Raw genomic sequence first — 26,190 nt, 5'->3', positions numbered from 1 at the left:
TGGTAGCTAACCGGAAGTAGTTTAAGACAGTATGTTCAAAGAGATTTTGCGCTAAATATGCGCAAATTGACTCGTAACACGATAGACGATGAATACAAAAAATATTGAAAACTTATCCACATGTGCTTTATGGTAAAACATAATTTGAATAAACGTCAACTAAAACAAATATACTTAATTGTATATGCATTGTATTTTATGGTAACCCAGATTCCATTTGAACATCTGGTAATTTAATCTGACACAGCCTACATTATTTTTCGGCAGTTACAATAAACTGCAACATTAATACATGTAGACAGTACCTAAATCTCGTAATGGTTCACCTAACAGCGCACAAACAGTGTAAAATATTCCTCTTTAAATCTCTTCAGGAGACGTATCAATCTGTACATGAACCCTGAACGCACCATCCCGTCATGGTCCTAACTTTTGAACCGTCAGATGGCGACATTTTCACGAGCCACGGCTTTGTGTTGCACCACAGTGAACTTTGGTTGGATTTTAGTTAGAGTTAACATAACTGAAAAGACAAGTGTTCTGTGTCATACGGATACGTATCTAGAACTAGATAGGGGAAGACGAAAATATTAGTTGGTTACGAAGAGGAGCTAAAAAAAAAGGAAAAAAAAGACCGCTAGCAACAAAAAGTAGATGTTTTGAAAGTCGGGACGTCGTTTTTCTTCATCCACTTGAAGTATAACAGCTTCAAGACAACACCATCCTGCACAAAACCCTCGTGGTGACCTCGCTGCTGGACGTTTTCTGCCTTTAAGGTGTCACTTTGTCTTCTTTATTGGACCATATGTTTCATAGCTGTCACAGCAACATTTCCTCGGGAATATATGTTCTGGTGAATTTCCTCCTGCCATAATGAACTCTAACTGCAAATTCGTTTTCGATTAGAAGCAGCATTTTTACAAATCATCTTCTCTATTTTTTAGGTAAGTATGTATTTGGAGTGAAAGCCTGAATCACGTCCATGTAGCTCCTCCTCTTCGAGCTGCAACTGTAACGCTGACGAAGAGCCAAAACACCACGGAGCTGCCAGTCAGTCTGACACCAAACACAGAGGAGGACAGAAGCTCTCCAGAGAATAGTCGAGCACAGGGAGAGATCAAGTGCGAGAACAAGGATAAACTCACGGACGCGTGATGTTGCTTCTGTAGGATTTTATTCTTTGTTTGTGAGACTGAACAGGTTTTCTTCCCTGTTTTCCTCCTTTCCTTCCTTACTCTGGAGAGCACTTTTCCTTTTTGAGTGTAGCACTATGAAGGCGTTAAGTTATAAACAGTTAAGTCCAGTTCATGCTTTAGAAATGGATATGTCTGTGTTGTTAGTTGATTGAGTAGTTTATGTCAGAGTAATAACAATGGTTGAACCAGTGGGGTTTGTGGAGGCATGGAGAGCCCAGTTCCCAGAGTCTGATCCCCCGTGCATGGAGCTGAACACACTGGGGGACATTGAACAGGAGCTGGACAAATGCAAGACATCTATCAGGCAGTTGGAGAAGGAAGTAAACAAGGAGCGCTTCCGGATGATCTACCTGCAGACTCTGCTTGCAAAAGAGAGGAAATCTTATGATGGGCAGAGATGGGGATTTAAAAGGATGCCCCTGACAAGAGATGGAGACCTGCCCGGTGGCACAGACAGCCAGAGGTCCCACGCAGATGAGGTGACGGCGGAGGAGCAGCAGCAGAGAGGGCATGTGAAGACAGTAAGGTGCAAACCACATCCAGAGGGCGAGGTGGACGGTGCATCCCCAGCCAAACAGAAGGGTGGGGTGTCACCCGTCCGGCAGGATTCAGAGATTCCTGATTTCCCAGTGGGCACAGGTTCGGTGGCAGCTCTGAGATCCAACTTCGAGCGCATCCGGAGAGCCAACTCTCACACAGCTGGGGACGGCAGAGGGTTGTCAGTGATGGGCGGCCAGGAAAAACCGTTCTATGTGAACATGGAGTACCATCACGAGCGAGGGCTGGTCAAAGTCAACGACAGGGAGGTCTCAGACAAGATCAGCACCCTGGGCTGTCAGGCCATGCAGATAGAGCGAAAAAGGTCACTGCACTCCCTCCCAGGGAACCTATCAGCTGCTACAGGGGACATCAGCAAGGCTGTTCAGAGAGGCAGGTCCACTGAGGGGAACTGCAGCTACAATGGGTCATATGATGATGCGGAGGTAAACCCACACTTCCTGAAAGACAGTGCGATCCGTTCCACTGGGGGGAAGTCTGAGCGACAGTCAGCTGAGTGCCAGCCTTACACCAGTGTGTATGTTGGGGGAATGATGGCTGACGGTGACACCCGAGTCATCCACATTAGGGACCACAGCATAGAGGAAGAGGCACACCTCACCTGGCCGAGGTGCTCCTACTCTCCTGGCAGCTTTGATGATGTAGGAGGAGGCTACACACCGGACTGCAGCTCCAATGAGAACTTAACGTCCAGCGAGGAGGACTTCTCCTCAGGCCAGTCCAGCCACGTGTCTCCCAGCCCAACCACCTATCAGATGTACAGGGAGAAAAGCCGCTCACCCTCCCAGCATTCCCAGCAGTCGTTTGAAAGCAGCAGCCCACCCACACCTCTCTCTCAGAAACATCTGAAGCAGCAGGTGATAGTTTCCGAGGCCTCCATCATCGGGGTCCGCAAAACGGGCCAGATCTGGCCAAGTGATGGGGACTCCACCACGTCCAGCAGGACCTCTCATGACAACAGTGTTCAAGGAGATTTGGGTAGGTCTGCAAGACACACTGCACAACACAGATGTTCCTCAAGCCTTTCATATTGAGGATTAAAAACTGAAAAGTGTTCTAATGGATAGAGATGATAAAGTACTAAAAAGCACATTAAAGGCCCTCTCTAATCACTGTCTGAAAGATGTCTGTACTTGCCCTGGCTGGCCTTGATCCAGAGTAAGTCACTGATGTGTAAAATGCACCTGCAATCTCTTTAATGAAGACCTAATGTTTTGACCCCATACTCTAAATCCATCCTAAAATATTTTCTGGCACCCAGATTATTTTGCACTTTATTTTTAATGCATGTTTTGTTTGCTTTTTGTTGTTTTCTTGCGGTTCTGCAGCTGCTTTACTTGAGGGGAACTAAGCTGTGATGACTGAGGTGGCCTACAAAAAAAGAGGCCAGGTTTGATAAAATATCCCATTAATGAGAATTTCATTTCCTTCTTCACAGACGTCATCCATATTGAGTGTGTCAGGGATGTTAACCCTTTCCATTTAAGCATGATTAAGCTTTTCAGAGAGAACGCGAACAGGTTGTCACTATGTTGGACCCTGCACAAAGTAAATCTGCCATGAAGGGATTGGATAAGATAAGATCCACTTTACATATGCTGAATTCTTAACAGTAACCCAGTAGTTTTGCAGCTCTTTGAGCAGTGATTTCTCTCCCTTTTGTGAGCAGGCACTGCCCCCTCTTTCTTGTCCCCCTCTGCTCTTTGCCCGCTGAGTGCTGCAGCACTATCACAGAGATGCTCTGACTGAGACAGTGGCTGCCCCCGGGCTTCCCAGTCGCTCGGGCCTGTCCACCCTGAGTGTTTTCGTGTCAGCACGCATCAGTGTTGTTGTCCTTGGTGCAGAGTAATTAACTTAAAGGGGTTTGTCTAGCGTGATAAATTTAGGGAGGCTCTTTGTTACAGGAGTCGGGTAGGAAAAAGCCCTGACAACTCACTCAAAAAAAGAGGATCAAGGGGGCTTAAAGTGTGTCACGCGGCTTCCAATCAAAACGCCTGCCATCAGTGTTTCCTGTTGTTATGTATGAACACAATAGGAGAATCACTCATTGAGCAAAAGTATTGACATGTTAACAATATAACAATGTTAAGTGGGATAAGGAGAGTGGTCTGGGCAACGTGGTTATACCAAGGACAGAAGGAGAGGCGGGAGCAAGTGTTCCTCCGCAAGAACGTTTGTCGGAGTGAGTGACACACGAGGACACATATTGTTGCTGGTGGAGGCCAAATGTTCAGCAAAGAGGGATTGAGATACAGAGCGCGTATTAGGATTGGAGCTGGAAAATTGTCCGCCTCTACCCAAAAAAGCGTGTTATCCACTGTGGGTCAGATTAAGCAGATGAGCAGAATAGTGTGTTGTTATATAAGGTGATCCAAAGCTCTCTGACACAAAGCATGTGACGAACAAGCAGATAGTCTGTGATATAATCAGCGTGAAGTGTAAGCTAGCACGCTGTTCAGATGACTGAAATGTCCAAATCCATTCGCTCTGGGGCTGCGTCATTGCGCTGTGTCGTTTGTCACTCAGTGCTGCAGACACACTGTGAAGATGTTTCTAGGGTGTTTTTTTTCACACCCATAGCTGCTTCTTCTCTTCATTGTGCAGAAAAATAACTAAGAGCAGTTTATGTTTCTCTGTTTTTCTGCATTTATGAGTAACTTGCTTTAAAAAACTAGAAGGAAAAAACTATTTCCACTTAAATGCCATTAAAGCTCCATCAATTTAATTTTGCGCTTGAAGAATAAGGTTTGGGGATAGACAGAAGAAGAAAAGAAAGGTGAAAATCGATGCATCATAGGTCGAGATGTCCTGACTTTTATTCCAAAACACTGGATCCTACAAAGCAGCCAATATCACACTTCAGTTAGACCCTCTCCGCCTGGTAAATGTCCAAATCTTTTCAAGCTCCATGCTCCCAGTTTGTAACTCATGCTCTCTGATATAGATTTGTAGTCTCCAGGCCCAAGCCGATTACCCTGATGACATCATGCTGCTTCTCCAGAGCCAAGACATTATACAGCTTGATAAAAAAAAAAAAAAAGTAACTCAAGTTTACCAGCGTCAAGCAAATCTTTCAACCTCATCTCAGGAAATTTCTCAGTTGTCATAGCGATGAAGACCATGCGATGTGGTTAAAAGCTTTGTCAAACAACTATTTATGTGGTCAAGAATGAACTGTGAATAGTGCACCCCGTGATCAGTAAACAGACTTTTTATGCGTGAAATCGGTGGAGTTTCCCACGTTTAATGAATCTTGTCCTGTTTGACACCTTCTGTTCAGAGCTCCACGCTGCAGACTCTGATGGCAGCTTTTGTCCAGAGGAGACTTGTAGCTGACATAATGGCACAGCTGCCTCATGTGGCTCTTTGCTTTGTGGATTAGCAGAAGTCTGGATTTATTTTCTGATGTTGTAATAACATTACTGTGCACGTTGCTGGATCAGGCCCGGGGTAGGGAGCCAGTTTGAGGCAAGTTTGTGCAATAAACTGTTCTTTGTTGTGGTTAGTGACTTTTAGGGAGCAGTTGGAAAGTTTTTTTTTTTTCTTGTATTTATCATAAAGCACTGCGGCATTGCTGCATTCACTAAAATCTATTAAATCAACCTAGTAAAGCTAAATTAATCTCAGTGTTGTGAAGGCGCTTTGTGCTCCAGTTAACTTTGCATTGTGCGACCTTTAGCCAAAGCTTCATAAACTGTACAGTAAAATAAACATGTCAGTGGTTATACCTAAATTAGGCTCTCTGGACTATAGAGTTTGCTGTGTATGTTTGTGGTCGGGACCCTGTCATGGAATATGTGAACTCTGCAGCCACAGTGTTGACGTTGTCCTTGCTGCTGTTATGTGAGTGTTTTAATATCTGGCATGGTGACAGTCTGTCTCTGCCTGGGAAAAATGACTAACTAACCATCAGAAACACAGACTAACTGACACAAACAAACCCATAGTTGTGCTGCTGCGACTCAGCTGTGTCAAATGGTCTAAAATTGACACATCTCAAGGGACTTTTTTTTCTATCAATAGAAGAATAAGTGTTGTCTCCCGGTTTCTGGTTATCTAGGCCGATTGTCAAGCCTGGCTGTGAATAGAGCTGCTGATTAGCTGTGGGCCTTTAAGGAGGCCACCTCTCTGATGGGCCTATTTTGCCATAATTAATTATCATCATGACATTGACATGCCTGTGGCCACAGCTTTCTGTTGTGGCTGAAGAACGGCCCGGGCACGTCGACTGTCTCGTTGTTGATGTAGTACAGTGAGTGGGCGTGGAGGAAGCGGTCGGCCAACAGGGAAATAACATATCTCTCATTAGTTTAATCATAATTGCTCTGCAAAAATTAAGGGGATCGTCTTTTAGGATGTGTTAAGCTGAGCTTGCCTTGGCCAGGATGTGGCACATTTTCTGCAGGTAGACAGGTCCATCTGGGATGGCTGTGACATTAATAGAAAGTGTCTGTCTGAAAGGTGATGAAGTCTGTCTGAATGTCTTGGCCTCAGTCCAGAGGTAGGCACTGCTCGCTGCCTCAGCAGAAGTCACACCGGTGCTGGTCCACACTCCCGGCTAATTGCAGACTCATGAATATTTGAGGTCCCCCTAGGAAGCCCAGACAGGCCTATCATTGTACCTGAGTATCAACATCTGAGGTTTGCTTTAAGGAAGCTAAAGAATTCAGCCTCTCCCTTTCCTAGAGTAAATGTAGGCCTACTAGAGGAAGTGCTGTCAGCGGCCAAGTTCGCCTGTGTGTGTATGTGTACATGTGTGTGTAAGTAAGACACCTGTTCTTCTGAGCAGTGTACTGGGTAAAGTGGTCAAAAGCTGGCAGGCCATCAGTACACCAGGCCAGGCATCGGCAGCTGCTCTCACAGTAAAAGCCATGAATAGCCTTTTTGTTCTGTTTTCCCCTTAATCAGAAAACAGAACAAATCACTAACCAAGACCTTTCACATGAGATTTTCCTATTAGCTCCTCCATCCACACACTAACATACACGTTTCCATAGATAAACCTTAATAGAAAAAAAATCTCTGGCATGTTTACGAGCCTGCAGGCCTCCCTCGGCTCAGTGATCCTCCCTCGTGCTCTGCCTCAGCACTCTGGTCCTGCAATCTCAGCTCCCCTCCCTGGTCCCACTCAAAGGGCCCTCTGTGCTGCTGGCTGGCAGGCCAAGTGTTTATGGAATGTCTCAGCTGCTCGTGGGGTGTGGGGGGAAACGGCTAATGAAATGTTAAGTGTTGTATGAGTTCACCTCTCTCACAACAGCCTGACCCATGGAGCTTGTTGTGTCACCGGTCAGCAGAGTTTGTTTTCGTCAAAATGTTCTCGCACAAACTGAATCTGGTCAGTGTGAGTGAATGAATCCCTGAACAAGTGAATTTGGACAGTAATTCAGTATATTTGTCTGTGTTCGATCATTTAAAGGGGCAGTGCCGGGGGTTATTGTTGCATTTCCATAAAGTTAGTAATCTTTGGAGGGACAGATTGAAAACACATGGTCGAAATTGTAGCATCAGAGGCAGAAGCCCCTTTGAGACTCTGCTATATTGCCGCTAAGAAGACCCCTCTTTATGCCACCTTTGTTTGTTTACACTGAATCAAACTAAGCTGGCATGATGCCGTCCCACTGTGTGATTTTAGATAACGTGCCGCCGGTCTGGAATCAGAGGCGTGACATGTATCACAACACTGTCTGCGTCGGTCCCACCCTTCCAGTTCTCCTTTTTACACAGACGTCGATCTGGCTCTGGGCCTACCTCGGCTGCTGGCATAAAGACAGAACAACAATGGCCCTGATTCCTTTTATACCTACCTTTTATAAATGCGCAACATTCCCGCCTTGAACAGGCTTTGTAAAATGAGCTAGAGACTTTGTGACTTTTAGTGCATAGTATGGGTCAAACCCCCAAAACATGAAATCCTACATTTCCCATAAGGCATCCCAACAGCATCTTTTCACTGCATGGTAAATGTCAATGTCATTAAAACTCACCCCCTTATTGTAGCTGAATACATTATATAACATGACTAAAAAGCCTCCACTCTGTAATACATGCTTTCTTTTGTTTTTATCGTGTAGGTGTTTATTCACTTATTTCAACATACACAAGCTGATATGTGTTTATATGATACCATCTCTAACGCTGACTCCATCCATGTTTTGAGATCTGGAGAGGAAGGAGTTTTCCTTAATCTGAGGATCACTCGAGCTACCCCTACCTTTATCACTGTAAAGTCATATTTTGATATATTGGGCAATTATGTTTGGTCCCCCAATAAACACAGTCTTGGCGATATACTATAGGTATCATCAAACCCACCCACTTCCCTATGTGTTCCAGTACTTTTTGATGATTTGATTCACCGCACACTGAGTCTACACACCAGTAACTTTAACCAACTTGTTAAATGCCGGTGTGTGCTGTAGAACCTGTGTTGCCAGGCAGATTACATCTGAGCCAGTACATCAGGTGAGGTCTGTCCACAAATATTTAATTCTATTCAGACATGCAAATTAATATTTGATCATACCTGGCGGTCACTGTGGCTTTTCATGCGGCTGGTTAAATGTCTTGTGCTCATCACTTGCCTATAATAATCAATGTCAGCAGTTGTGTTTGTGTACACTATAAAACTACTGTGGTTAAACACTGGCCAGGCTCCAATATAATTTATAGGCTTCTCAAACCAGTTTTGAGATCAGAATAATTCCCTAATGTAATCACCTATTAAATAGCTAAATAGCTACCGTTTCATATTAGACATGCTGCTGTTTCCTACTGCATCCATAAAGCTAATCTGTGTGTAGCTAATGCGTGCATATGCTCCATTGTCTGTTTATTTTCACAGACTGGAACAATTATTGGGCTTTGATTCTCTCTGTTATGCAGAACATTACAAGCAGTAGTCTGACCACCCTGAGCTATTTCAACGCACACTGATTAGTAGGTGTGCTGGGCTGGGCTGCCGGTTCTGACCTACACTGCTCAATGACTGGCACTAATTTTAGGCTGCCCTACAACAGATGAGAGGCGGGTGCTGGTGGGCCTCACTGCCTTCACTGGCCCTGTGGTTTAAAGGGCCTCCCAGTTCAGCAGACACTTCAGATGAGACAGGATGTGATGATGATGATGTGTTGCTTAACATTTTTTCATTTTGCCAAAACACAAAGTAATCGCCATAACAGATGCCTCAGTTAGAGTATGAGGTTGAAGGGGCACTCCACCGATTTTACATGTCAACATCAATTTAGTACTTGTGGCGAGTACTACACAGCCTGTGAGTTGTTTATTGTCTCTCTGGCTCTGAAGGATCTGAAGTCTGTAAGTTGCAACATGTGAGTCATTCCAGTTTGGGCTCAGAGAATACAACTTTTTAGCTATGCTAGTTGGGTGGTCGGAGGGATTGTAATGTTGGTCAGACAGTGAAGCACTTTTATTTTGTCCCTAAAGACATTCACTATCCCCAGAGGATGAACCCTGCTGACTTTAGTTCCCCTCAACATTTACTCTGGCACTATCATGAGGTTGAGATTTTTGGTTTAGAGTAAAACTCTAAAAATAAATATTGGATGGATTGCCATGAAATGTGGTGCAGATTTTCATGTCTCAGGGGAGATTGTAATAACTTCCTGGACATCCCAGGACTTTTGATCCAGCTCCATCAGCAGGTTTAATTTGTCCTATACTTTGTTTTATGATCAAATACCTGCTAAACTAACAACATCGGCCTCAGATGTATTTTGTTTTTTAGTGCTAATTAGCAAATGTTAGCATGCTAACAGACCATGACTATGGTAAACACATCTCCTGAACAACAGCATATTAGCATGCTGACATTAGCATTTAGCTCAAATCACCACTGTTCCTGAGTACAACCTCAGAGCTGCTAGCATGGCTATAGACTTGTTTGGTTAATAGAAAGCCAGTGTGGGAATGGAGTTTGAATCAGTCAGGGGTCACTGACAAAATGTGCTGTGAGTTGCATCATGGGAAATGTAGGATTATGGAGCTTGACCCTCAGCCTCCGCTGAATTTATATTGACAATTCTTTCTTTAAGTCTCTTGCAAATCACCCAACTTTGTCGAAGTGCAAAATTTTCATCCATACATGGTCAGCTGTGATGGTCAGAGAGCTCCTCCTCAGTGGTGGTGGGATTCAGGTAGACTAGCAGTCATTGTGAAGTGCATTACAGATAAATCTATGGAGATTTTTCCACTTGCCATGAAGTGAGGAAAACTACAGGGACCACGTCCGGGGTCACTGCATCAAGTGTTTGAGAAGCCATCACCCTTCAACCGACTCCCCTCTATTTGCTCTCCCTGCCACTGTGTTTCCCCAGCGACCGCACAGTCTGGAGGAGAATCCATTTGCTGGAGCCATAAAGTGGTGTTAAGCTTTTAACAGCATCTCACATTGGCATCTTCTGCTGCTTTTATTCCAAAGGTGCAACTTTCCTCTCCAGATCTATACAGCCGTTAGAGAGGTGACAGTAAGGCTGTCGTTCATTGTGCCTTTTTTCCCCCTGTTGTAAATTATAGATGCTTAAATCTGAATTCCAGCTCTTTCTACTCTATCGATTGACACATTTGCTCTGTGGTGTTTATTTTTGGGAGCTTGCGATCTAAATTCTGTCTGTCAGCTGACTGATCTTTGTGTAGATGGTCAATATGTTCACAGTGGGACAACAATAAGTGGGCTCTGATTCTCTCTCTTTGTCAGGGCATTACAAACAGGAGTCTGTCCCCCTTGAGCTATTTAAATCCACTGATCAGTGATCAGTCATTGTGTCAGACTGGGCAGCACTTTGTCTTTTCCCAGTTGAGAAATGGAGAATTATGGATGCTGCTATTCTAGTTCCAGCTCTTTTCTGGGAGGAATCCATAAACCTCTTTGCTCTTTGATTTTCATTTTTGGGAACTGCTGTCTTAATTCTTCCCATCAGTCGAATAATTCATTTAACTGATAATTTAAATGGATCCAAAACCTGTTTCTTCTCACTTCTGGTTGTTTCCAGAACCAACAGCACGGTCATAAAAGCGTCCCATAGTTCCTTGTTCTTTTGATTCTGTGTGTTGGCCTCGTGTAGGAAAATAAAACCACATGATTATTCTGTGACAGTGAATCTGATGCTGTGACTTGGCCGCACATCTGTCGCTCCCTGTCCGTCTGTTTATCGCAGTTCATCTGTGTGGATTAGGATTAGGGCCTCGAATGTGTCTTTGCTTTGTCATCAATAGGACGACCAGTGTGTCCCCTTTATTAAACTGCTGGGACTGTCTTCTGAACATGGCTCTCGTTTGCATGTTGCAGGAAGGAAAAGTGTTTCATGATGACTGATTATTCTCCAGAGTGGACTGGAGAGCAAGGAGCCAGTTGTTGTTTGGCCGACTCCGTATATATCCTTGAGTTCTATTTTTAGGTGCTGAGTTCAGAGTGGTGGTGTTGGAAAACAGAGACACTGTGAATTGGGTGTAAAAAGGTGATTGCAACTAAAATGTTTTTTTTTTTTTTTATTGATTTACAGTAATCTGACATGTATAAGGCTTGTGTGAAAACAGCCAAATGAAATTCTTGAAAAACACAGAATTACAGGGTTCAGAGACAGTCCAAAGCAAAATCAGCTTCTCTCTGATCCATGGCTCCACACAGCTCACAACTGCACTGCTGGGCTCAGCAATGTTATGTAATGTCATTAGCATGTATTTATTACAGCTCTATTGCAAAGTTGAAACCATTTTAAGCTGCTGCTAGTTGGGTATGAGACAGAAAGGACAGACTGTGGAACTGCCAAAATGACTCTCTGTTTTGTATTTTAGACTGGAAACAAGAAACAACATTGTTTCTTCACTGTGACTTCTGTTGTGCAGCTTCCAGTATCAACACTATGTTATTGGAACAATTCCACTATTAAGTTGACTGAAAAAGTGAATTTATTCAAGAATGACACTTTGATAGAGAAAAATCTCATCTGAATGTGGCTTTTGACAGATATATCTGTATCAGTGTATATGTTGGTCAATGCATAATTAGACCGATCAGGAAATTATATAATTTGAAAAGGCATTTTGATTCAATTCAATCAGTGTCTTCCATTCTGTTGAAATATGCTGGATTTACTGACATGAACGAGAGTTTACATTGTATAATTACAAGCATGTGACACGTGTTGGTTTGGTTTTAACGCTGATTTGAATTTCTTTTACACCAAATTTCTTCAAATTTGATTGTTTTAGTCAAAAAAGTAAATCAATTAAAAGAATTACACACCCACACAAGATACTTTGAGGGTAACCTATGTACATCAAATTTACGTTTATTTATGTAATTTGGCAGTTAAATTAATAAATAAAATGTGGATTTTTCTGAAAAATTAACAGATTATGGTGGATAGCTCGTCAAACATAGTAGTTGGCTGAAGTTTGATGCTGATGATACTATTATATTTCCAGTGATTTCTCTGTTGACATAAATAACGATTGGAAAAATATTTTCTGTATTCTTGCATCTGAAAGAATAAACAAAAGAGCACCTGTCAGTGATGGATAGATTAATATATATAGATGAATTAATAACCAAAGTAAATGGATCCTTAACAAAGTGTTGGTTTATGTTATCTGTGTATGTTAAAAATGAATATTGGCTGATGTCATGTCTGTTAAACTCTGAAATATCATTATTGGTCTTGGCCTTAAAAAAAGAAAAGCAACAGAAGCTGTGTTCTACTATGTAACAAGTATACTCAGGTTCAGCAGGTAATAAAAGGTTTTAAAGAGCGGCCCTTACTTTGGTTTATTTGTTGAGCCCTTTTTAAAAAGGTCACAAACTGTTTCACAATCAGGGCAAACAAAAGACATGAAAACAGGTTACACAGAGAAACAAGGTGGTGGAGAAAAGTCAGTCAAGAAGAAATGGGTCTTCAGAAACAACTGAGTGTAAAAAATCTACTAGACTTTCATTTTGAGTGATAATGATTTACAGAAAAAGAACAATCTTCATTCATGTGTAAATCTGGAATGTCTCCGTCTGTAAAGTCTGTAACTGCCAGAGGCATCTCAGAGCTATCTGGAATGTAAATATGGCAGCTATTTGTAGAGTACATTTCAGCAACAAGGAAATTCAATGCTTTACATGGAACATAAATGAAAATAAACAAAAGAATTTGCTAGAAAATGAAAAAAGAATAGAGTAAAAGTTACAGTGCAGTGGAAGAAATGAGTAAGTAAATGAGTATGTGATTTAATAAATAGCAGAGGAAAACAGAAGTAGCAGGCTGCAGCTCTCTGGGAGTTTGTTCCAGATATGTGCAGCATAAAGATTGAACGCTGCTTCTCCATGTTTAGTTTAGACCGTGGGGACAGAAAGCAGACCTGAGGGGTCTGGATGGTTCTCAACGTAGCAGCAGATCTGAGATGTATTTTGGGCCTTAACCATTCAGTGCTTTATAAACCAACAGCAGCATTTTTCACTTTCTTGGTCTTAGCGAGGACTGGAGCAGCAGAGCTCTGAATCAGCTGCAGTTGTCTGGTCTTATGGTGATAGTTGGCCGACTTTGTAATTGTCTTGATGTGGCTTTTAAACTTCAGGTCTGAGTCCATGACTACACCAAGATTTCTGGCTTGGCTTGTGGTTTTTAACTGATTGAAGCTAACCCTAAGCTGATGACCATGTATGAACGTGTGTGTTAGGAGAGGGAGAGGGAGAGGGAGCTGTTTGTGAAAAGATGACCTTGCTCCGAAAGCCTGTTTCCGCTCTGAGGCAGATGAATTGCTGAATTTTCCGGAGAGACCTGCCTGGACACTTCCTCAGTAGCGGTGCTCTTGATCGCTCGAACAACGGAGCACACTGAGGATCTATTGTGATGTCCACTTTCTCACACTGCCACAGCCAAGTCAGCTCTGTGTATTCAAAAATGTCCCCATTTAACAGCTCAGTATTTAAGACTGCAGAATGCACTTTTAAATCCCCCTCTTTACTTATTCTTGTTTGCAGTGTTTTTCCAAGCTCTGACTGTTTCTTTTTCCCCTGGAAGGAGATAGTTTGTGGCTCTGAGGCTGCTGCCCGAGAGAGGATGTGTTATTCATCCAGCGCCGGGCCTGATGTATAATCTCACTGGAGCACAGAGTGGCCTTTCACATGGACTTCCCCTGTGCTCTGAAGCTGTTTGGCCTGCGGTAGTCTCTTCCTCAAGCAGTCAATACAGCTCTCCGCCTCTCTGCTGAGCCCAGTGTGTTTGTTTGAATCTTTTGTCGTGGCCTCTCTGGATGTCATCCTGTCAGTCTGCCTGTCTTCCAGGCCTCTCCAGGGTGACTCTGCTTTATCTTCCCCCGGTTTCCGGAATCCTCTCTTTCCTGTTTTCGAACCAAGGTGAACCAGCTTTGTACCTGGCTCCAAGTTGCTAGACGTGTCTGCCCTATTTTGTTTCACTGCTGTTTGAGATCTCTGCTCTGCATCTTCCGGCTGCTACATCTTTGATGATGATAATGATGTTAATAATGATGATAAGTGCTGGTGTGTCAGAGGTAGCTGACGGTAATTACAGGATGCAGAACCTGTTTGTCCTCATCTTCAGGGTGTCCTAAAAGTCTGAAATCACAGGGATGATGAGCACAACACGTATTTTTCACTTGTTACACTTGTTTTTCAAGCACACGCTCACATGTCAGCACGGTATAAATGACCTATTTCGCTGATTCCCTGGAAGAACTGTGTTGCTTTCTGAGCCTTGAGACGTCTTTGAATATTATACCAGGTGACAGCAGCACCTCTCAGATTCTCTGTGATCTGAAAACACTCAGAGACACTCTGTATATCAAGGCTGGCATGAGCAGAGCACGTGTGTTGCCGCTGCTGTTTCCCAGACTTATCCACTTGCCTGGCACGAGCCCTCGGTGGCTGACACAGGCTGTGGTAGATTTGTGTAGGTCACAGGTTTATGAAGGTTAAACAGGCTTTGATATGAAGACAAATGGCAGTAAGAGACACGCTTAGTGTTTATTGTTTTTATGATAGCTGCTGTTACACATGAAGGTCCTCTTGATGTACAGGGGAAAGACAAAATAAGAGCCACAAATTGCAATATAATGCAATCCGGTCATGGCCGGATTAACACACCAGGAGTCCATGGGCAAAAATGAACTCCGAGCCCCTGCTTACCCCTCATTCTTTCTGCTCTACATACAGCAGACCACACAGAGCACCTTCGTCATGCTTTATCTGGAGCACTGGATACCACCCAGTACTCCAGTGTGAGAATATGATGTCACAAATTTGTTAAGGGATATGTAACATGTGAGCATAATATTAACCTGTTTTTTTGGCAACAAAATGGGCTGTAAATCCAACATTTGACACATCATCACCATATGAAGATGCTGAGGTGAATGTGTTTGCCTATTTACACTGACACAGAGCAACGTTAGCGTTCATTTGGAAGCATGTTTCTGGCCACCTGACAAATATCAGCCTAATTTTTACTCCACTTTTAGCTGTGTTTTAGTTTCCACCAACCCCTGAGGGAATACTTGACTCTTTAGCTGCCAAATTCCACTATGTTGACCAGCTTGTTCCTAACTTTGTCTGCTTGCCGTTTGGTGCTGAGCAGGTGTTCAGTGGGTTTATCAGAGCTTTTCACCAAAAAGCAGCTGCTTTCTGCGACTGGAAACAGTTCTCCCACAGTTTCCACAAAAATCAATCATAATAATCTACACAATGGTGGTATATTGGATCTCTTGTTATTGTATAGGAGGTTTCTGTTTTGTTTGTCTGTTTTAGGCGTCAGATGTACAAGTTCATATCCTTCCTGATGACTCTATAGAGAACTGTAAGAAGCCGGTGGCATCTTAATAATCTTCAGATATCAGTTCCGAAATAACTTTGTTAGCCCCACCCACTTTAGCCACCATTTGCCCAGTATTAAATTACCAACAGAAAAAGATATTTCAATTTGCTGCATGGTGCTTCTCGTTGTTTACTCCATGACTTAAGAGTTTAATCACACACCGTTTGACCATTGTCCTTTGTTTGACTGTTTCTCACAGAGGCTCCCTACAATGAGACCCCTCCGTCATATGGATATGACCTGGAACACTCAGAGGAGCACCACCCTCGCCACGACCCTCTGTCCTATACTGGATCTCCTTCCTCCTCGCCACGACTCCGCTCAAAGAGCCGGAACAGTCGAGACACCCAGTGCTCTGGATCTCTGGAGTCCACGCTTTCGGTAATGTGGCTGGGTCAACTCCCACCAACATGTCTGACAGTGTGTCTCTCACATTGCTGCTGCTGCTCCTTCCTCTCTGTTGCATTGTCCTTCATTGTCCACTCTCCACACACCATCCAACACTTATAGTAGCTGTGGCTTTTTCGTTCTAAGCAGATCAGTTCTTAAAAACCTTTAGCCCTGGCTGTTGCCGGCATGAGGTATTACTTTCATCTGTCCCATTCTCATTAATGTGATGTCTCGGCAACCCCTTGAGGGAATATCTTCAAATTTGGCACAAACATTCCCTTGGACTCAAGAGTGAACTGATTGGAATTTGGTGGTCAAAGGTCAAAGATCACTGTGACCTCAAAAAACGTTTTTGGCCATTTGACAGAGTGAATGTCTAATAGGATAAAATGCAAAAATGAAGCAATAATGTAAATGGTCAAAGGTCAACTTCACTGTGACATCATAATGTTCTGCAAAAACACTTCAGGACATTATCCAATGCTGTAACTCAGGAAGGAGAGATTGGCTGGTTGGCAGAGGGATACAACCATGAGGCGGTAATGCTAATTTACTTCATAATGTAAATACTTTACACTAAATACATGGCACCAGCGTTACAAAGATTTGTCGTTTCAAACCCATGCCAGACTTTGTGAAAGTGTTTCACAAAATTATAACAACATTTCCTGTAAACCTGTTGCAAACACGATATTGCTGCTTGTTATTCTTCTCCTGTGTGGTGTTTCTACCTGTACATATAAGATATAAACATGCTGGAAACGTGTGTTTTGTTGTTTTATACTGGATGAACATCAACCTAAATCTGACAGGAGGTCAGTAATGTAACATGCTGTGTAGAGACGACGAGGCTTGTACTAATCTTTCAAAATTAATGTTGTAATGTCAGACTATATGTATACATATGTATGTTTCACAAAAATAATCTAGCAAATTTAAAGAGACATATGATATTGACATATGATGAGATCTAAATCTGCACTGGGAGAGAAAATAATTAACATTTCCTAAAGTGATCAAGTATTACACTTCCACAAAGTTGAGAAATTTGCAAGATGGATTGAAAAAAGAAAGTTCAAAATCTGAGCAGAAAAGGCCAAAAATATCCTGATTTTTAGTCCCTAATCTGGGGCACATTCTGAAACACTACATATTCCATAATGCAACTCGACAGCACCTTTCATTAGACCGTCATTATGACCCATGACTCCATGACATCCATGACTCCTCCAGAGCCACTGAAGACATTAGGAGTACACTTCATGACAAGTAAACTGAACGTCATGAGTAAAGTCAGTGGAGTGTCCCCTTTAAAAACGTCAGAAGAAGCCCTTTGGCAGGCATTCAAACAGCTTCTCCAGCTGAGGCATCCAGAGGCCAACAATAAAAAACAGAGTTCCCAGATGGAAGTGCTTTTGAGTATGAGGCGGAGCGTCGCTGAAAAACACTGTATATGCTCAGCAAACATACAGTGGGCAAACAGATGTTAAGAAGAGACCTAGCTCCCCTCCCCCTCTGCTGTGCTCCTGTCCTATCTGTGGTATCCTCTGATGTATACACTTTGTGATCTTCAAAGCCTAAATCATGGTCGATGGTGGAGGGGCTCACTCAGCATTTTTTATCTGGCTAATATAATGGAGGAGCTTGATGTGGCCCTTCTTGACGCTCCAGTGTGTATCTTACTGCCATGATAGCTCACACCAGGATGACTGATGGATTTAACCTGTTTGGAGTAACAACCTCTGGACTAGAAACACATTTGTCTTGCTTAAGGTGCTAGGAGTCTGGTTCAAGCCTCCTGGAATCTCAAACTCCCACAGAGTTTAATCATATCTGGTCTGTCCTAATCCCACAACAACAATATCTGCAGCCAGGGGTTTGGAGAGGTGTGTGGGTGGTTTATTAAAGCTCAAACCCATTTACAGTTCACGTATGTTAATATGAGTCTTTTGTGTTGTTGGAAAACGTCCTCTCATCATGTTTGCCAATTGTTTCCTTTCTCCACCTTGTTTGTATCAGGTGGAGCTGGATCAGGAGAAGGGGCTGGAGATGAGGAAGTGGGTTTTGTCAGGAATCCTGGCCAGTGAAGAGACTTACCTCAGCCACCTGGAGGCCCTACTGATAGTATGTACAGACACACACACACACACACACACACACACACACACACACACACACACACACACACACAATCCTTTCATGAGCTGATTAAAATTTGCTTACAACATTGATAAAAATGCTGATATAGGTATCATCTTTAAAGTCAATTTGTTTTTCTTTAAATGCTTGTATATTGTACATATTCCCGTTTAAAGGAAAAACATGACTTTTGAAAGAAGAAATAACAAATTCTTCCTTTTACAAATGAAAAGTTAAATTAATAAGAAACACATCGCACACTAACTCAGCCTTAACTGATCTTGTATGACCAGTCGCTTATGGTGGCTAACTTTAGCTAATTTAGTTAGCTAACTTTTGCTAGATATTGCAGACATTCCTGAGTCTGTTTGTGACTGTTTATAACTTTTGACATAATAAATAATGATAAGTTCATGATTAAAAGTTTATGATTAAAACTAATATGAAATAGTAATAACAATACATACACATTAAGTGAATAGAAAAAGGTACAAATGCAAACGTTAAAGAGTGATGTGAAAATTAGAATAACTGTATGGACAAAAGTGCAAAAATGGAAATGTGCAAAATAGATTGACAGTAATTTAAAAGTAAATTAAGTAAATTGATTATTGAGTACTAAATTGATTAGAGTACTGATGGAGACGTTAGGTGGATGCTGCTCAGTAAGAGTTAAGACTTGCAGACAAATATCTTCATTCTACAAAGACAATGTCATTAAAAATGATTTAAACTTTGCTACATTCAGGGACTGTTTTCAAATATGAACTGTGCTTTTTGTCCAGCCCATGAAGCCTCTGAGGGCCGCTGCCACAACTTCCCAACCGATGCTGACCATCCAGCAGATAGAGACCATCTTCTTCAAAGTACCAGAGCTTCATGAGATCCACAAGGACTTCTATGATGCTCTGCTGCCCCGAGTCCAGGACTGGAGCCACCAGCAGTGTGTGGGCGACCTCTTCCAGAAACTGGTATGGAGATTATGTTTTTGTCAGCTTCAGCAGGAAAACCAAGGAAACAAAATGTTGTAAAAGTCCAGTATGTGAAGAATTATTTTGTCCATGTTATCGTACCAGTTTATTCATTAACACTGGAAAATCCATTTATGCTGTGTAAATTTTATTACCACAAATCATGTTAGATTTTTCATGGTTTAGTTATTTCAAGATCATTTTGGAGGAAAACGTGTCATGACAATGTTTCAGAGCTGAAGCAACAAAAACCTGTTTTTCCACTTCTTTTGACCTACCTTGAATGTAGCACAAAACCATCAGGCAACAAATTAAACAAGGAAGTTTGAGAGCATTTGAATGCAAAGTATGTGATGAGCTTACATGAGTGAAATGTTGTGGTAATTGTTTAGTTGTAAAGCATTTACACTTGTTGAACTGCATTATGGATGTTTAGTAACCACACACAGCCAAATACAGCAAGGTCCTTCAGCTGATTCAAACTCTCCTTTGGAGAAGAAGCATCAAATAATATGAAACGTCACAGCATTAAATTGTATGTTGGTTTTTGATCGAACAGACCAACATTCGTCAAGTCAGTGACTTTCAGAAACTAATTATAGCACTCCCTAAATGTCATGCCTTGATCATTGATGATTGTTGAAAGAGGGGAGACTTTCAGGGTAGAAAAAAAGGTGGTAGTCTTTGGCTTTTAGTAATGCTCAGTGAATCTTGTAGTGCACATGTGAGTAGACTGCCTGGAGTCATCTCCCGGCCAGATAAAAGCCTCGCTACACCACATGACAAGCAGTAAAGGAGAACAAAATGCTCTATAGGAGGTCGCTGAGTAAAAGCTACCTCACTGTTTGCTGTTGGACGAAGATGAAAAACACTCATACACACACAGACTTATATATAGACACGTGGGTCAACATTGTACCTCACTGAATTGTATTAATTCCTTCTGCATTGCCAACTCATGCTTGAGTGCAGCATACAGTGACACTGCACCACACCCAGCGACAATAATAGTCTAAGAAACTCTATCTTCGCTGTTATGGAATAAATCTAATCAGTAATCTACTTGTGCCCTGTAGGCCAGTCAGCTCGGAGTGTACCGGGCCTTTGTGGATAACTATAAGGTTGCTGTGGAGACGGCGGACAAGTGCTGCCAGGCAAACGCTCAGTTTGCAGAGATATCTGAGGTATGTAATCACGCTACACGCAGCGGGACTGCAGCAGGCGAGTGTTTGATGTTGTACAGCTGCCTGGGACAAGTGATGACAGAGCAGTTTTCAGCAGTCCTCGCAGTGTGAAGAGCTGTGCAGCTCTTTACAGCGGTGCTGATTGTTTTAATTGCGCTGTGGGGCAGTTGCTCTGATTTAATGAGGGTATTTTTTCTCACCATTCCCCTCTGGTGTTATCTTCCTGCCAGAATCTCAAGGTCAAAAGCACAAAGGACTGCAAAGACCAGTTGGCTAAAAATTCACTGGAAAGTAAGTACTGAGTGAAATGAATGGCCAGCCTCCACATTAATCAATATATGCTATAAGTAGATGAGCTGTGACTATGCCTGTTGAGCTGTCTCTTCCTCCTCCACAGCTCTTCTCTACAAACCTGTGGACAGAGTGACGCGCAGCACACTTGTTCTGCATGTAAGTCAGATCTGCCTTACAAAAATCTGAAGCAGCATCTCTGCATGAGAGTTTTTGGGGATTGAATTTCTCATCGTGTTTTTTCTATTCTAGGACCTCCTGAAACACACGCCCTCCAGCCACCCAGACCATCCACTGTTACAGGACGCCCTGCGCATCTCCCAGAACTTCCTGTCCAGCATTAATGAAGAGATCACCCCGCGCAGACAGTCCATGACAGTTAAGAAGGGAGAGGTCAGTGTGGCAAGTCACGTCATCACCTCAGGGTTATACTAATAACTTTGTGACTCCAGGTTGATTAATCCACTTTTTTGCAAATAATTGTGCTCAGGCCGGCTGAAAACAAATGAGAATAAAATATGTTTTAGGTAAATAAATCAACTTCCCCTCCATATTTCCTGCTGAGACTGGATTTCTTATTCACCAAAGTAAATTCCACCAATTCCATTTGATTGAATGTAGCCCAGGGAAGAACAAATTAAGAGTAGGTGCAGCCTGTTCCCTTTGTGGAGCAGATTTTTCTTTGCCAAGGCAAACTTCAGTGGTTTGAATGGTGTGGTGGCACAGCAACGAGGCCTGGCACCAGCACACTGACTCCTGGGGCCGCTCCCGCTTTTATATGGTTTTATATTTATGTCCGGTGAATGTCGACAGTATTTAGGAGAACTGAGCTTGTTTTCTGACTTTTCTCACAAATACCAAACAAGACAGGCGTCTACAGCCACACCATCAGCTCTGTGAGGTCAGCATGCTGATGTTTAGCAAGTATAATGTTTACTACCTCAGTTCAGCTTGTTAGCATGCATTTGCTAATTAACATACAGCTGAGAATGATGAGAATGTTTGGGTTTTGCAGGTACTTATAGCACGGGACAAAACAAGACAGATGAAAAGTAAAAGACTGACCAGATTCTGAGGGGGACATGAATATGTGAACCAGATTTCATGGCAGTCCACACAGTGGTAACATGTCATTAAGTTCTTGATTGACAGAACAGGTGATTATATGAACGTGAGGTTTTCATTTTCTCAACTACTGTACAGTATTTTAGAGCACTTGCATTTATTTGATTCTCTCACTCAGGATTATATCTGGCTCAGTCGTTTCCGTCATATCTTGTATATTGAAAGTAAAGCTCGGAGCACAAGGTGTCTGGAAGCTGCAATAAAAACCAGGGTGTGAGTCAGGTTGCTGCTGACTCATCTCTGCCTGTCTGCTTTAGTCGTGAAGGAAGTGGAGCGTAGAGGAAGCTCGTGACAAAGCCCTGCAAACACTGGAGGCGAGGGTCTCTGTGTCGCAAACCAGGAAAACCCGTCAATTAACTCCGCTCTCACTCCCATCCTTCCCTGCCGCAGTGTCAACTCTGCTTCCCAGAAATGACCTGTACCGGGCCTTATCAACTTCTGTCTAACCAGCCTTCTGCGCTGGGCGTGTACCGGCTCAGCCATGTTTCCTGACCCCTCCGTCCCTCAACACCATGCGTCTCAGGGATCTGATTCTGATGACCTGAGTGAGAACTTCCTCTGTTTTTTCTGGGAACTGGCCCAGCTAACTAGGGTGGGATATTAAATCAAAGAAAGTTCTTGGGAACATTCTTCTGTATATTGTCTAGGAAGTCTGAAATCCCACAGGAAGATTGACAGATAGCAAACTAGCCCGTGACAGTGGGTTTAAAATACAGGTTTTGTTGTTGTTTGTGATCAGCTCTCGACTAAATTTACACCCATTGTTGATGTTTTACACCGTAGCTGCCTGTAATTACCACGACCATTTAAGTTTGTTTAGCTTCATCTCTTGTACATGCCTCAGTGCTCAGTGTCTCATAGTGCGTAAAAAGCAGAAGCAGATTCCAGTGTGTGGAGGGTGTGAGCACTGTGTGGTGACAGCTCTTGTTTTTCCATTGGATTATTGACTGTTTGTGGTCACGTTTGTGTCACAAAACAATAAACGGATATAACCCTGCCACCTCTTTTTAAAACCAGGACAGTACTGGTGCCTCACCAACATGCTCGTAACCAGACAGAGCTGAAGTGGAGCGTGCAGAAAACGGCAGAGGGAAACCATGCCAACTGTGGCTGGTGTGGGATGGCAAAGTCTCACATGGCCAGTGTCACTGTAAACAGCCTCAGCCTTGAGGTCAATAGGCAGAGGACTACAGGAAGAGCCCATGTCATCACATCCACTTCTAATCTCGGGCTGGATGACGAGGAGCGGAAGCTCGAAACTACAATCTATTTCCAATGAACACAGATCATCAGAGCCTCAGAGGCTGACGTGGTGTACACTTACTGTCTTGTTTTGGTCGTGTTACAAATGATTGATTGTTTTGTTTATTTTCATCTGAAAGCAGCAGCATCACCACAGGCTGTACAATAATTCAAAGCATGTGCAAACACCAGCACAAAATCATTGTTTGTGAACGCCATATTAAAACATTTTAAACTGAACATGAATGTAAAACATTCAGCAGTTCCTACTGTTGCACCTATTTCTCACTCACACTTTCATCAGTGAGTTTAAAGACATGAATTCTTGTTTCCCGTTGGCAGAACCGCCAGCTGATGAGGGATCGTTTCATGGTGGAGCTGGTCGAAGGTTCCAGGAAACTCCGTCACGTCTTCCTCTTCACCGACCTGCTGCTCTGCACCAAGCTGAAGAAACAGGCTGCGGGGTGAGTCTGGGTCAGCGTCCAGCCGGAGGTTAGAGATGGAGGCGTGTGACCCAGAGGATCCACTGGTTCAAATCCCAGGGCTGTTTGGGAATGAGAATTACTCCACCCAAATAGACATTAAATGTGTTAACGTAAATTATGCTTTGTTGAATATGGACGTGTTTCACTGTGACCAACTAGCAAGCTTGTGCTTAGTCGTCCTGTTGGTTTCACACTTCTAAAAAAAAACAAAAAAAACATGATGAGAAAGTTTTTTTAAAAAAGTGTTTTTATACAAACCTCTCTCCCTCCAATAGGAAAGGGCAACAGTATGACTGCAAATGGTACATCCCGCTGGCTGACCTGACATTCCAGACCATCGAGGACTGCGAGTCCACCCCCATCCCTCTGGTCCAGGACGAGGAAATTGACGCGATGAAGATTAAAATCTCCCAGATCAAGAATGAGATCCAAAGAGAAAAGGTGATTATAATTATAATATTGTTTAATATTTGTAATTATTTAACAAACTATTATTTGTTTAATAGTGATGTACGGAAAAAAAAACAAACAAGCAAGCAAAGCTTTATATATATGTATACTTATAGCACTCTTCATTCCAGGTGGGAGCACAATGTGCCGCACAGAGCATTAGAGTTATCACAGAAGTTGCAACCACAAAAACAAAAAAATGTGGATAGTGTAAAGATAAAACATTAGACACAAATAAAACAAACACATAAATGATATGTATGAATTAAAAAGCATCAAGAAATTAAAAATAGGGAAGACCAACAACCAATCAGTAAAAAATAAATATGTAAACACCACAACAATGACTTTCTACCAAGACAGCAGGTCTGTCTTAAATGAACCCTGTTGCTGTTTATCTGTAGAGAACCACCAAGGGACCCAAGGTGATTGAGCGTTTGAGGAAGAAGTTATCAGAACAAGAGTCTTTGCTGCTTCTCATGTCCCCCAACATGGCGTTCAGAGTGGCCAACAGAAACGGAAAGGTGAGTCAGAGGACATCAGAGGTCCTCTCTAAAATTCAGCACGGATAAACCCCTAGAATTGAGACTGATGAAACATTTCACCTGCACTAACTAACTAGTGAAATTTTCATATAAGGTATAGTTGAGAATATCTTATACCCTCAATGACCAACTGTTCACTTTGGCTTCTGCTGCCCTCTGCTGTTGACGACATGAAATCACAGCATGAGAACAATAAAATACTCAACTCCTTCATGTCTTTCAGGGTTTCACTTTCCTGATCTCGTCTGACTATGAACGAGCAGAATGGAGGGAGATGATTCGAGAGCAGCAGAAGAAGTGTGAGTTTTCTTCCAACCTTAAAATGGCAGGATTATTATCATTATTACAACAGTTGGTATGTCATTTTTGGTGTGACTTGCAATCACCTCGACTGTGTCCTGCAGGTTTTAAAAGCTTCTCTCTGACCTCTCTGGAGCTGCAGATGCTCACTAACTCATGTGTGAAGCTCCAGACTGTTCACACTATTCCAATGACCATGAATAAGGAAGGTAGGATTCACTTTACACTGCATTTATTTTAGGATTTAATGTGCCTCTCAGTTTTGTATTGTGTCTCAGTCTGAACTCTTCCTTTCGCAGATGATGAGTCTTCTGGTTTATATGGCTTCCTGAATGTCATTGTCCACTCTGCATCAGGGCTCAAACAGAGCTTAAGTAAGTAGCTTGTTTGCATGTTTTTTTTTTTGTTTGTTTTTTGTTTTTTTTTACCAGAAATCATATCACTGATAAATCTGCAGGTGGCACGTGGTGTCACATCATCTTCTGTGTCGGTCCAGTCTCATCTGCTTTACCCACCCTCTCTCTCTCTCTCCCTCCCTCTCCCTCCCTCTCTCTCTCTCTCTCTCTCTGCGGCTGTCAGCTGGGCGGGCAGCTGCAGGGGAACAAGTGGGATTAGCCAGGAACACTGTGTACAAGCCGCCTCAAATATGTCTTTGGCTTCTCAAATCACTGCCTGCTCACGCTCCACATTTTGCTCTCTATCACAAAGGCCAGTCACGCAATAGTCAGTGGCATGTTTCAACCAGTTTACTGGGAGTTCACTTCCTTTGCTATTCCTTGATTTACTCAGACAGCACCAGTAGAGCTGTAATCACACAAGGAAAACTCTTACCAGCATGAGGTTGCAGTGATCCAGGCCTTATACACGACCTTGTCTGGGTGTGTCTCAACCAGATCATTAATGTAATTCCTTGATGTTTAGTTTCATTTTGATTCAGGTTTTAACATGATTTTTGCTTCTCCCCACTAGACCTCTATTGCTCCCTGGAGGTGGATTCTTTTGGCTACTTTGTCAACAAAGCCAAAACACGAGTGTACAGAGACTCGACAGAGCCCAACTGGAATGAGGTGAGAGTGCAAACCTGAGAGGAGAAAGTGAATGAGTATCCACCTTCATTATCCACCTCCGTGTGTCTTCAAGACATCCAATAAAGAACTGTGTTTCCCCTAGACATAACTGAATGAAATTAAAGCATCATGTTTGAAAAAGGCCCTGGATGCTCAGAAAACAACACAATGAAAGTAACATGTTGTGCACCCAGCTGAAACCTACAATAACGTGCCTTTTCTCTGTTTCTGTGCAAGGAGTTTGAGATTGAACTGGAGGGCTCTCAGACTCTAAGGCTGCTCTGTTATGAGAAGTGCTGCAACAAAAGCAAGCAGAGCAAAGAGGAAGGAGAGCTCACTGACAAGATCATGGCCAAAGGACAGATAAAGGTATGGACAAAAGGAGGGAAAATATCACAGCAGAAGTTCTTTGTGT

At 42.7% G+C, this 26,190-nt stretch overlaps 1 protein-coding gene across 1 annotated transcript in view; it reads left to right on the top strand.

Annotated features, from left to right (window-relative positions):
- Positions 1-1,011: 1,011 nt before the first annotated feature.
- Positions 1,012-26,190, top strand: part of LOC111226561 (breakpoint cluster region protein-like) — a 32,384-nt gene continuing 7,205 nt past the window's right edge. The window contains exons 1-16 of the mRNA XM_022751772.1: positions 1,012-2,732; positions 15,786-15,967; positions 17,996-18,100; positions 18,901-19,086; positions 20,163-20,270; positions 20,501-20,561; positions 20,668-20,720; positions 20,814-20,954; positions 23,271-23,392; positions 23,689-23,854; positions 24,268-24,387; positions 24,632-24,707; positions 24,813-24,917; positions 25,008-25,082; positions 25,678-25,775; positions 26,013-26,144. Coding sequence (XP_022607493.1) covers positions 1,373-2,732; positions 15,786-15,967; positions 17,996-18,100; positions 18,901-19,086; positions 20,163-20,270; positions 20,501-20,561; positions 20,668-20,720; positions 20,814-20,954; positions 23,271-23,392; positions 23,689-23,854; positions 24,268-24,387; positions 24,632-24,707; positions 24,813-24,917; positions 25,008-25,082; positions 25,678-25,775; positions 26,013-26,144 — 3,090 coding nt within the window. The 5' untranslated portion in view covers positions 1,012-1,372. The remainder of the gene's footprint in view (positions 2,733-15,785; positions 15,968-17,995; positions 18,101-18,900; positions 19,087-20,162; positions 20,271-20,500; positions 20,562-20,667; positions 20,721-20,813; positions 20,955-23,270; positions 23,393-23,688; positions 23,855-24,267; positions 24,388-24,631; positions 24,708-24,812; positions 24,918-25,007; positions 25,083-25,677; positions 25,776-26,012; positions 26,145-26,190) is intronic.

This window comes from Seriola dumerili, unplaced genomic scaffold (assembly GCF_002260705.1).
Source record: "Seriola dumerili isolate Sdu_G_001 unplaced genomic scaffold, Sdu_1.0 BDQW01000017.1, whole genome shotgun sequence".
Classification (NCBI taxonomy): Eukaryota; Metazoa; Chordata; class Actinopteri; order Carangiformes; family Carangidae; genus Seriola; species Seriola dumerili.
This window is presented reverse-complemented; position numbering and strand designations above follow the sequence as displayed.